This window comes from Manihot esculenta, chromosome 5 (assembly GCF_001659605.2).
Source record: "Manihot esculenta cultivar AM560-2 chromosome 5, M.esculenta_v8, whole genome shotgun sequence".
In the NCBI taxonomy this organism is placed as follows: domain Eukaryota; kingdom Viridiplantae; phylum Streptophyta; class Magnoliopsida; order Malpighiales; family Euphorbiaceae; genus Manihot; species Manihot esculenta.
In genome coordinates, this window is record NC_035165.2 from 30,472,927 (window position 1) to 30,486,341 (window position 13,415).

General features: G+C 28.7%; 1 protein-coding gene across 24 annotated transcripts in view; it reads right to left on the reverse strand.

Moving 5' to 3' along the window:
* Positions 1-13,415, reverse strand: part of LOC110615180 (endo-1,4-beta-xylanase 1) — a 54,637-nt gene that overhangs the window by 13,298 nt on the left and 27,924 nt on the right. For 7 of the 24 annotated variants that reach the window (XM_043956716.1, XM_043956713.1, XM_021756913.2 and 4 more), the window contains 16 exons: positions 12,947-13,344; positions 10,832-11,009; positions 9,895-10,349; positions 9,652-9,811; positions 9,108-9,559; positions 7,185-7,362; positions 6,127-6,632; positions 5,884-6,043; positions 5,376-5,791; positions 4,132-4,309; positions 3,493-3,947; positions 3,246-3,405; positions 2,756-3,153; positions 1,028-1,205; positions 288-793; positions 41-200 (listed from right to left, as the gene is read on the reverse strand). In XM_043956716.1, coding sequence (XP_043812651.1) covers positions 41-200; positions 288-793; positions 1,028-1,205; positions 2,756-3,153; positions 3,246-3,405; positions 3,493-3,947; positions 4,132-4,309; positions 5,376-5,791; positions 5,884-6,043; positions 6,127-6,632; positions 7,185-7,362; positions 9,108-9,559; positions 9,652-9,811; positions 9,895-10,349; positions 10,832-11,009; positions 12,947-13,344 — 4,938 coding nt within the window. Of the gene's footprint in view, positions 1-40; positions 201-287; positions 806-1,027; positions 1,206-2,755; positions 3,154-3,245; positions 3,406-3,492; positions 3,948-4,131; positions 4,310-5,375; positions 5,792-5,883; positions 6,044-6,126; positions 6,633-7,184; positions 7,363-9,107; positions 9,560-9,651; positions 9,812-9,894; positions 10,350-10,831; positions 11,010-12,946; positions 13,345-13,415 lie in introns of all 24 variants that reach the window. The other 17 variants (XM_043956712.1, XM_043956714.1, XM_021756925.2 and 14 more) reach the window with 17 other exon arrangements.

Sequence of the window (13,415 nt, forward strand, 5' to 3'; positions counted from 1 at the left end):
ATAAATAAAATTAATAAATAGTTTTAAGAAGAAAAATTACATGGAATTCACTTGGAGGGGAGCTGGTAATAACGACTGATTGTACAAGCAAGTCCACTGCAGGAGAAGGGCCTTCCAAGTAAAAAAGGACACGATCAGGCTTCTTTGGCAGGGAGAATTTTCCTTCCAACTTTTCCCACCTTTCCTTTGACAGAGAAATTCTGCAGGTATATATAACTTACATTAAGACGATCCGTATGTTTCATTTAAGGAAGAAATGCAATTAAGTGAAGCAACAAATCTATTACCTTCCAATGAACAAATAGTCTGTTGGGGAATTTCGATATTCCACTCTCAAAGTAGCTTGTACATCAGTGGTTCCCTGAATATTTCCTGATACACCAACATATGCAGTAACATAATAAGTGGAACCTGGAGAAACAATGCTTGTGATATCTTGCTCCAAGCCCTGCCAACTTTCTGTTCGATTCGTGACAACTGCATAATAACCACCTCGCTTTGTTAAGAATGCTGGGTGACCTGACTCTGCTGAAACCGCAGAGAAACTGCAGCCATTTGCGTGCCAAGAATGCAGTCCTTGAGAGAAGTCATGGTTCGTTATGACATTGATGGTAGTGTTGCCACTTGAACCAGATATGCCCTGGTCTATTATGGTCTTGCTGACAGTGTCACCTCTTGAACCAGCCATCCCATGGTCCGCTGTGATGTTGATGGTTTCGCTGCTACAGGAAGTAGCTATGCCCTGGTCCGTTGTGGTCTTGATGGTTCCGCTGCTACTTGAACTAGCTATGCCCTGGTCCATTATATTAAAGTTTGAGCAAGTTTGAAATATATATGTAAAAACATGTAAAGATTCTCCCATAGAACATTAATAATGATAGAAGGAAAAAACTGTTTTGCACAGGATCTATATTGACCTATAATGTAAAATAGTAATGAAATTTACATAAAATTTCATAAATTTATACTACAGACTCATATAGATCTGATATAGATAAGGATTGTCTGTAAAATTAGTTCAACTTACCTGAATTGTTGGATGAGGGGAGGAATGTACTTTTTCAGCATGCTTTAGAAAAAAGCCATTGACAAGAATATCAGTGTCTGCAGGTGGACCTTCTATATAAATTACTACCTTTTTAGGGTAATTATCTAGAAGGAACTTCCCCTTCAACTGTACCCACTTTTTATCTGTTACCTCCATACTATACATCCAAAAAGACAATCATCATGAAATCAATTAAAAAATATAGTAAAAGAAAATCTAGATAATTTAATTTAGTTGATGAAAATGAAAGAAATGATATAACTTAATAAAACCTAAAACCTCATATTCCTATATGATATAGTTATAAAAATCTATATAATCTAAATATATATAAAAACTATAAAATTAACTTTAAAATATATTTTTCTAAACGTGATAAGTGTCTTTCTATTAGATTTTTTTTTGTCTATTTATCTATTTTGTCCATATCTTATTACTTAATAGATAGCTTTTTATATTTTTTTTGAAAGTACGTGAGTTTTCATTTTAATAATAATAATAATAAATATGTATATATTAAATAAAATTTATTAGTATTATTATTATTATTATTCCTGATTGACAAATGAATAACAAGTAAAATTAAGATGAAAAAGTAATTATTCTCTATTTTAACAACAAAAAAATAATATTTATAACTTTCTCTTGTTAAGTTTGTAATAAAAAAATCGATGATGATTTTTTTACTGTTAATCTCTAAAGAAAATAATCTTTTATGATATTTGATTTAATACAGAAAATGAAGTTAATTATTAGCGTATTAGTATTAATCTTAGTTATGTTTAGTATAATAAAATGATAAATAAAAGAAATTGAGAGATTAAAATTTAACCCAGTCCAGATATTGCAGTATAAGAGGTAGTGTAATGAATATGCACTCAGTAGGTGAATATTAATCTGGTGTAAATTTTAACTCAAAAAATCAACCATAGCTAAATGAGATTAACTATTTATAGGAATAAAAATTTAAAATTTCAATTATAAAATACCATAGATCTCTTGGTTCTATAAATTTTATTTAAAAATTATTAATTAAATTAATTTTACTAAATAAATTCATTTAATATAAATTGATAATTAAAAAAAAAAAATTACATGTCACTTAATTAAAAGAGACCAGTTAACCGCCAAAATAGGCAATTGAGACTATTTTCTCAAATCCTCTGTGAATAGAGAAGTGCCGATGGAGAAACTAAGAAGATTAAGTCTAAGCTATAGAAAGCTATGTTAAAATTGCAAGTTATCCATTCTACAGAATCTTCATCAAGTTTTAAGACTATAAAAGTCATTCTTTCTCAAATCAAAGAGGGTTTTTTAATCGATTTAAGAATAAACTTTTCAAATTCTTAAATCTCATAAATCAAAGAAAAAAAATTAAAGTATTGAATTTCTTTATTTCAAATAATTTATTATTGGAAATTCAACTCACTTTTTTTATTAAATTAATATTTATTCCCTATTTTTTTATTTTTTAATTTCAGTTATGAAATTTATGTGTACACTGTTACCTTCTTTGACCTTATACTAAATATATTAATAGTTATTTCAATTAAATAAGGTCTAAAAATATTCACACGATGTGGGTAAGTGTCTAATTCATAAATCCACATGAATAAAAGGTTGAATTAAGAAAATGCTATTTGCAGAAATCGAAGCTGATAAAAAGAATATTATGTATGGAAATTATTAGAGGGAAAAAGAGCTAACTTGGCAATGCCTATGTATTCTTCTCGGAGATCTGTCGTTTGGACGCATAAAGTAACTCGCACATCAGCACTGCTAACATTGTTGCCAAAGATCCGAACCACAGCAATGGCCTCATAAGCTACCTTTGCCTGTACTTTTCCAGTTATCTCCTGCTCTATTCCGTTCCAGCTCTGGGTACGCTCAGTTGCACATGCAAAAACTTTTCCAAACAGGGGGACAATTTTTCCACAAGCCAATGATTCATGTAAGACAAGCTTGCAGCCTCTTCCAGACCATTTGTTCAGGCCATCCTCAAATTTAGGATTTGCCATGATGTTCCCTTCTCCATATCCAGTGTCCACAAATTGATAATTACTTGTTTCCTTTTGATAGCTTGTTACCTTTTGATAGCTTGTTTCCTTTCCATATCAAAATGAAAAATTTTTTACAAATTTATCATCACAAAAAAGTACAAATAAAATTAATAAATAGGTTTAAGAAGAAAAATTACATAGAATTCACTTGGAGGGGAGCTGGTAATAACGACTGATTGTACAAGCAAGTCCACTGCAGGAGAAGGGCCTTCCAAGTAAAAAAGGACACGATCAGGCTTCTTTGGCAGGGAGAATTTTCCTTCCAACTTTTCCCACCTTTCCTTTGACAGAGAAATTCTGCAGGGATATATAACTTACATTAAGACAATCTGTATGTTTCATTTAAGGAAGAAATGCAATAAAATGAAGCAACAAATCTATTACCTTCCAATGAACAAATAGTCTGTTGGGGAATTTCGATATTCCACTCTCAAAGTAGCTTGCACATCAGTGGTTCCTTGAATATTTCCTGATACACCAACATATGCAGTAACATAATAAGTGGAACCTGGAGAAACAATGCTTGTGATATCTTGCTCCAAGCCCTGCCAACTTTCTGTTCGATTCGAGACAACTGCATAATAACCACCTCGCTTTGTTAAGAATGCTTTGTGACCTGACTCTGCTGAAACCACAGAGAAACTGCAGCCATTTGCGTGCCAAGAATGCTGTCCTTGAGAGAAGTCATGGTTCGTTATGACATTGATGGTAGTGTTGCCACTTGAACCAGATATGCCCTGGTCCATTATGGTCTTGATGACAGTGTCACCTCTTGAACCAGCCATCCCATGGTCCGCTGTGATATTGATGGTTTCGCTGCTACAGGAAGTAGCTATGCCCTGGTCCGTTATATTAAAGTTTGAGCAAGTTTGAAATATATATGCAAGAACATGTAAAGATTCTCCCATTGACTCATAATATAAAATAATAATGGATCTACATAAAATTTCATAAATTTATACTACAGATCTATGTAGACCTGATATATAGATAAGAATTGTCTGTAAAATTAGTTCAACTAACCTGAATTGTTGGATGAGGGGAGGAAGGTACTTTCTCGGCATGCTTTAGAAAAAAACCATTGATAAGAATATCAGTGTCTGCAGGTGGACCTTCTATAAAAATCACTACCTTTTTAGGGTAATTATTTAAAAGGAACTTCCCCTTCAACTGTACCCACTCTTTATCTGTTATCTGCATGCTATAGATCCAAAAAGACAATCATCTTGAAATCAATTCAAAAATATGATAAAAGAAAATCTAAATAATTTAATTTAGTTTATAAAAATAATAGAAATGATATAATTGAATAAAACCTAAAATCTCATATTCCTACGTGATATAGTATAAAAATCTATATAATCTACTTCTATATAAATATTATAAAATTAATTCTAAAACATATTTTTATAAAACTGATAAGTGTCTTTCTATTAGATTTTTTTTCCTAGTCCATATCTTATTATTTAATAGATAGCTCTTTATATTTTTTGTTAAAGAACGTGACTTTTCATTTTAATAATAATAATAATAATAATAATAATAATAATAATAATAATAATAATGTATATATTAAATAAAATTTATTAGTATTATTATTATTCCTAATTGATATATGACCTTCTAGTTTCTCAGTATTAAACTATTTTTTTGCCCAACTTTTGATATTTTTTATAATGAGGCGTTACTCTTAGCTGATAACTAATATTTACGTAAATAAATTATGCTGATCTTATTAAATGTTTAGTCATATTTTTATTATTAATTACCCATTGACATGATTATAAAATAACTATTTAAATTTAAATATATATAAATATTATAATAATAAGTCAACATAAAAATGATTTATAATAATAATATAAAGTAAGATGACAAGTAAGATGAAAATTAGTTAATAAATTATAATAATGAATATAAAAAGTTGTAATCACAATTATATAAAAATGAATGAATACCAAGTAAAATTAATATGAAAAAGTAATTATACTCTATTTTAATAATAAAAAAGAATATTTATAAATATAAAATCATTATAACTCTCTCTTGTTAAGTTTTAAAAGTGATAATAAAAATATATTTAAAATAATGATAAAACTTTCACAAATATGCATAAGGCCTAAAAGCATCCGCCCAACATAGGTAAGTGTAGTTCATAAATAAAGCCATGTGAACAAAGGGTTGAATTAAGAAAATCCTGTTTGTAGAGATTCAAGGTGATAAAAGAATAATATATACGAAGATTATTAGAGGGAAAAAGAGCTAACTTGGCAATGCCTATGTATTCTTCTCGGAGATCTGTCGTTTGGACGCATAAAGTAACTCGCACATCAGCACTGCTGACATTGTTGCCAAAGATCCGAACCACAGCAATGGCCTCATAAGCTTGCTTTGCCTGTACTTTTCCAGTTATCTCCTGCTCGATTCCGTTCCAGCACTGTGTACGTTCAGTTGCACATGCAAATACTTTTCCAAACTGGGGAACAATTTTCCCACAAGCCAATGATTCATGTAAGACAAGCTTGCAGCCTCTTCCAGACCACTTGTTCAGGCCATCCTCAAATTTAGGATTCGCCATGATGTTCCCTTCTCCATATCCAATGTCCACAAATTGATAATTACTTGTTTCCTTTTGATAACTTGTTTCCTCTTGATAGCTTGTTTCCTTTTGATAGCTTGTTTCCTTTCCATATCAAAATGAAAAAATTTTTACAAATTTATCATCACAAAAAAGTACAAATAAAATTAATAAATAGGTTTAAGAAGAAAAATTACATAGAATTCACTTGGAGGGGAGCTGGAAATAACGACTGATTGTACAAGCAAGTCCACTGCAGGAGAAGGGCCTTCCAAGTAAAAAAGGACACGATCAGGCTTCTTTGGCAGGGAGAATTTTCCTTCCAACTTTTCCCACCTTTCCTTTGACAGAGAAATTCTGCAGGGATAAGTTCCATTAAGACAATCTGTATGTTTCATTTAACGAAGAAATGCAATAAAGTGAAGCAACAAATCTATTACCTTCCAATGAACAAATAGTCCGTTGGGGAATTTCCATATTCCACTCTCAAAGTAGCTTGTACATCAGTGGTTCCCTGAATATTTCCTGATACACCAATATATGCAGTAACATAATAAGTGGAACCTGGAGAAACAATGCTTGAGATATCTTGCTCCAAGCCCTGCCAACTTTCTGTTCGATTTGTGACAACTGCATAATAACCGCCCCGCTTTGTTAAGAATGCTGGGTGACCTGACTCTGCGGAAACCACAGAGAAACTGCAGCCATTTGCTTGCCAAGAATGCTGTCCTTGAGAGAAGTCATGGTTCGTTATGACATTGATGGTGGTGTTGCCACTTGAACTAGATATGCCTTGGTCCATTATGGTCTTGATAGCAGTGTCACCGTATGAACCAACTGTGCTCTGGTCCATTGTGATATTGATGGCACCACTGCTACTTGTAGAAGACATGCCATGGTCCCTTCTGATATTGGCGATATCGCTGCTACTTGAACTAGCTTTGCCCTGATCCATTATATTAAAGTTTGAGCAAGTTCGAAATATCTATGTAAAACCATGTAAAAATTCTTCAATAATAATAATAATACAACAAATTGAGCGGGTAAATTTTAGCGGAGAAAACTCACTGCGTTAAAGATGTATTAAAATTTATTTAGAAAGATTAAAATTTCGTTATTAAATATAAAGAATCACGCTAAAATTTTTAGTGTTATAATTTTTAATTTATAATCATGCAGTAGTGAATTTGAATTTTTAATTTACAACGATATAATAGTGAATTTAAATTTTATTATTAAATATTCTAGCGATAAATTTTATTCTCAATAAAAAATTAATTTTGTATAACGTGATAATAAAGAATATAATCTCTTTATTATTTAAACAAGACAAAAATTTAATATTAAAGTTAAATAAAAAAATTGTTTACACTAAATTTATATCGAACAATAACGTAAAATAATAATTAAATTTACATAAAATTTTATAAATTTATATTATAGAACGATATAGATTTAATGTAAATTAAGAATTGATCGTAGAGTTAATTCAACTAACCTGAATTGTTGGATGAGGGGAGGAAGTTACTTTCTCGGCATGCTTTAAAAAAAAGCCATTAACTAGAATATCAACATCTGCAGGTGGACCTTCTATGAAAATCACCACCTTTTTAAGATAACCATTAAGAAGGAACCTCCCTTTGAGTTGTACCCACTCCTTATCTGTTACTTGCCGACTACAAATCCAAAAAAACAATTAAAAAATATAGAATTTGATTTGATTGATGAAAATAATAGAGATGATATAAATGAATAAAACCTAAAACCTCACATTTCTACATCATAGGTATAAAAATCTATATAATCTATATCTATATAAATATAATAAAATTCAAGTCTAAAATAATTTTTATTAAAGGTGATAAGTGTTTTTTTTTTTTTTTTTTTTTTGAAATAGGGGTTGGGGGAGTCGAATCTTAGACCTTTCAAGGTTACAGGATGCACTTTCCACCAGGCTAAGCCTTGGAGTGCGATAAATATCTTTCTTTTATTTTTTTTTTAGTCCATTTCGCCCCAAGTGACTTTTCACTTTAACGAAATAAAGTTAATGATGATATATTCTTTACGGAATAATAATTAATTCCTAAAGGAAATTTTTTTATAATATTTGATTAATATTGAAAATGAGGGTAATTATTACTCTATTAATTTTTACTATGATATAATAAAATAATAAATAAAAAAATTGAAAGGTTGAAATTTAACTTTTAAATGTGAGATTCACCTGTTATGTTTCGGAAGAAATTTTAAAAATATCGCATCCATAATTTACGATAAATCGAAATTGTATATAATAATTAGAATGAAATTATTAAATAATTTATATTAACTATTTTAAATTAAATAAAAAATGAGTTCAAAAATTATTTAGATCAGTTCGGATCGAACTGTTTCGATTAGTATCAGAGCCACTTTAGAAAGGTCCAATCTTGATTTAACAATTATATTCGATTCAATTATGATATTCTCTCTCAATAATTTCAGATCAGGAATTTAAGACAAATTGAAATCGTATTAAATAGTTAGTATGAAACTATTAAATAATTTGAGTTAACCATTTTAAATCAAATAAAAAATAAATTTAAAAATTATTTAAATCAGTTTAAACCGAACTGATTTATATAATATCATTTCAGATATTGCGGTAGGAGAGTCTGTACAATAAATATACACTCACTAAATTGATATATTATCGTAGTGTAAATTTTAATTCAAAAAATCGACCATAACTAAATGAGATTAATTATTTGTAGGAATAAAAATTTAAAATTCTAATTATAAAATGCTATAGGTATTTGGGCGTACAAATTTTATTTAATAATTTTTAATTAAATTAATTTTATTAAATAAACTCATTTAACATGAATTGATCAATTAAAAAAAATTACATGTCACTTAACTAAAAGAAACAAATTAACTAATAAAATAGGCAATGGAGATTCTCCTTTCAAATCTCCTATAAATAGAGAGGCTCTGCCCCACAGAAAAACTAGGAAGATCAAGTTTAAACTATAAAAGCAAAGGTCTTCTTTATCGATTTAAGAACAAAATTAGAACAAAAATTTCAAATTCTTGAATAGCATAAATTAAATGATTGAATTTTTTTATTTTAAAAAATTTATTATTGGAGTCCGAACTCATTTTTTTTTATTTAATTGATATTTTTTAATTTCAGTTATGAAATTTATGCGTATACTATTACCTCCTTTGACTCTATAGCAGATGTAGTAGTGGAACTTTAGATTTTCTATCTTATATTATTCCAACTAAGTCCTAAAAGCATCCACCCAACATAGATAAGTGTAGTTCATAAATAAAGTCATGTGAACAAAGGGCTGAATTAAGAAAATGCTGTTTGCAGTGATTCAAGGTGATGAAAGAATAATATATACGGAGATTATTAGAGGGAAAAAGAGCTAACTTGGCAATGCCTATGTATTCTTCTCGGAGATCTGTCGTTTGGACGCATAAAGTAACTCGCACATCAGCACTGCTGACATTGTTGCCAAAGATCCGAACGACAGCAATGGCCTCATAAGCTAGCTTTGCCTGTACTTTTCCAGTTATCTCCTGCTCGATTCCGTTCCAGCACTGTGTACGTTCAGTTGCACATGCAAATACTTTTCCAAACTGGGGAACAATTTTCCCACAAGCCAATGATTCATGTAAGACAAGCTTGCAGCCTCTTCCAGACCACTTGTTCAGGCCATCCTCAAATTTAGGATTTGCCATGATGTTCCCTTCTCCATATCCAATGTCCACAAATTGATAATTACTTGTTTCCTTTTGATAACTTGTTTCCTCTTGATAGCTTGTTTCCATTTGATAGCTGGTTTCCTTTTGATAGCTTGTTTCCTTTTGATAGCTTGTTTCCTTTCCATATCAAAATGAAAATTTTTTTACAAATTTATCATCACAAAAAAGTACAAATAAAATTAATAAATAGGTTTAAGAAGAAAAATTACATAGAATTCACTTGGAGGGGAGCTGGTAATAACAACTGATTGTATAAGCAAGTCCACTGCAGGAGAAGGACCTTCCAAGTAAAACACGACACGATCAGGGTTCGTTGGGAGGGAGAATTTTCCTTCCAACTTTTCCCACTTTTCCTTTGACAGAGAAATTCTGCAGGGATAAGTTCCATTAAGACAATCTGTATGTTTCATTTAAGGAAGAAATGCAATAAAGTGAAGCAACAAATCTATTACCTTCCAATGAACAAATAGTCCGTTGGGGAATTTCGATATTCCACTCTCAAAGTAGCTTGTACATCAGTGGTTCCCTGAATATTTCCTGATACACCAACATATGCAGTAACATAATAAGTGGAACCTGGAGAAACAATGCTTGTGATATCTTGCTCCAAGCCCTGCCAACTTTCTGTTCGATTTGTGACAACTGCATAATGACCACCCCGCTTTGTTAAGAATGCTGGGTGACCTGACTCTGCGGAAACCACAGAGAAAATACAGCCATTTGCGTGCCAAGAATGCAGTCCTTGAGAGAAGTCATGGTTCGATATGACATTGATGGTGGTGTTGCCACTTGAACCAGACATGCCTTGGTCCATTATGGTCTTGATTGCAGTGTCACCATATGAACCACCTGTGCTCTGATCCATTGTGATATGGATGGCACCGCTGCTACTTGAACCAGCTTTGCCCTGATCCATTATAGTTAAGTTTGAGCAAGTTTGAAACATCTATGTAAAACCATGTAAAGATTCTTCAATAATAATAATAATAATAATAATAATAATAATAATAATACAAGAAATTGAGCCGATAAATTTTAGTGAGAAAATTCAAGAAAGATGCATTAAAATTTATAGTGGAATACTAAAAATTTTGTTATTAAATATAAAAAATCACGGCTAAAATTTTTAGTGTATATAATTTTTAATTTGTGACCATCATGGCTAAATATTTTAATAGTAAATTTTATTTCTAATAAAAAATTAATTTCTTGTAATGTAATAATAATATAATCTAGAAAAGAATTTAATATTAAAATTAGGTGAAAAAATTACTTATAACTAATAATGTAAAATAGTAATTAGATTCACATGAAATTTTATAAATTTATATTATAGATCCATATATATTCAATATAGATAAAAGTTGCTAGTAAAGTTAATTCAACTACCTGAATTGTTGGATGAGGAGAGAAAGTTACTTTCTGAGCATGCTTTAGAAAAAATCCATTGACAAGAATATCAATATCTGCAGGTGGACCTTCTATAAAAATCACCACCTTTTTAAGATAACCATTTAGAAGGAATCTCCCTTTGAGTTGTACCCACTCCTTATCTGTTACTTGCCGACTGCAAATCCGAAAAGACGATCGTGAAAACAATTCAAAACTATAAAATTTGATATGGTTGATGAAAATAGTAGAGATAATATAATAAAACCTAAAACATCACATTTCCTAAGTCATATAGTTATAAAAATCTATATAATCTATATCTATATATTTTAAATAAAATTTATTAGTCTTATTATTATCTCTAATTAATATTTAATATAAAAAAATTATATAATGAGAAAAAAATTTGCAAAAGAAAAATCTTAAACTTGAAATTAACAAGTAAAGATAATTAAAACACATAATAATGGATTAATCATTGCTACATATTATATTATCTTTTAACTATATTTTATCCAAAATTGTTGATTTTTTTTTTTTACCGTCTGAGTTAATATCCTTAACTATTGATGACTAATATTTGCATGAATAGATTATATTGGTCTTAGTAAATGTATAGTCATATTTTTATTATTAATTACTTATAGGTATGATTATAAAAAATTTTATATATATTTATCCACATTTAAATTAATATAAATATTATTACATTTACTATTATAAAAAATTAAAAACATTAAATTATTATTTTATATATTTTAATTGTAATTACAAATAAAAAGTAACCGTTTACGAACTGATATATTTATTGCTGTTAAGTATGTAATAGTAGTTTAATTATTTTTTCATATCAGTAAAAATACAGCTAAGGTTTTGATTTTATTAAATATAAAATAAACTTTTTACTAAAATTTATTATTATATATAATAATTTTTTGATAACATATTTTTAGTAAATTATTTTTTAGAATTAATTACTTACTTCCCCTTCACGAAGAAATACCTTTAATTTCAAGGAAAATCAAGAAAAATATAAATTAAAAATTTTAATATTTGCTAAAAATTTAAAATTCTTAGTTTAATTATATCAATTAAATAAAATATAAATTTATTGTATTAACAATTTTAAAAATAATATAATAAAGCTTAACTCTAAACAAATTTTTCTAAAAGTGATAAGTGTCTTTCTATTATGATTGTTTAATTTATCTATTTTGCCCCTATCTTATTAAAAAAAATAATTTTTTATATTAATTTTTAAATACTTTTCACTTTAATAATAATAATATATATATTAAATAAATTTATTAATTTATTTTTATCCCTAAACTTTTAGTTTCTTAATATTTAACATAAAAAATTATATACAATTAATATATGTGAGAAAAAATTGCTAAAAACATTGTAAATTAGAAATTAATAAGTAAATATAATTAAAAATACATAATAATGTATCGAATTAAAATTATAATGCATGTTATATTTATTTTTTAACTATATTTTACCCAAAACTGTTGATATATATATATATATTTTTCTGTTTGAGTCAATATCCTTAGTTGTTGGTGACTAATATTTACGTGAAACAGATTATATTGGTCTTATAAATGTATAGTGGTATGATTATAAAATATCTATCCTAATCTAAAATTTATATAAATATTATAACATTAAATTAATAAACAAATTAACAATATAAAACTGAGTTATAATAATAATATAAATAGGAAAAGTAATTAAAAAATTATAATAATAAATATAAAAAGTTACAACCATAAGTATATAAACATGAATGAATAGCCCCATTATAACCCTCTATTTTTTAAATTTTAATAGTTAAAATAAAAATATATTTAAAGATAATGAATAAAACTTTCATAAATATGTTCTTAAAAATTTAATTTATTTTAATATTTTTAATATTTTATTTAAGACCTTGTTTCATTCAAATAGATTATTAAAAAAAAAAAAACTGAATGGACACAATTTTAACACTTACTGCCAATTTGAAGTTCTCTATTTCAGTTACCACAATCAAATGCTGTTTGCAGAGATAAAAGGTTACAAAAAAAATATTATATATAGAGATTATTAGAAGGAAAAAGAGCTAACTTGGCAATGCCTATGTATTCTTCTCGGAGATCTGTAGTTTGGACGCTTAAAGTAACTCGCACATCAGCACTGCTAACATTGTTGCCAAAGATACGAACCACAGCAATGGCCTCATAAGCTTGCTTTGCCTGTACTTTTCCAGTTATCTCCTGCTCGATTCCGTTCCAGCTCTGTGTACGTTCAGTTGCACATGCAAATACTTTTCCAAACTGAGGAACAATTTTCCCACAAGCCAATGATTCATGTAATACAAGCTTGCAGCCTCTTCCAGACCACTTGTTCAGGCCATCCTCGAATTTAGGATTTGCCATGATGTTCCCTTCTCCATATCCAATGTCCCCAAACTGATAATTACTTGTTTCCTTTTGATAACATGTTTCCTTTTGATAGCTTGTTTCCTTTCCATATCAAAATGAAGAAAATCTTACAAATTTATCATCACAAAAAAGTATAAATAAAATTAATAAAT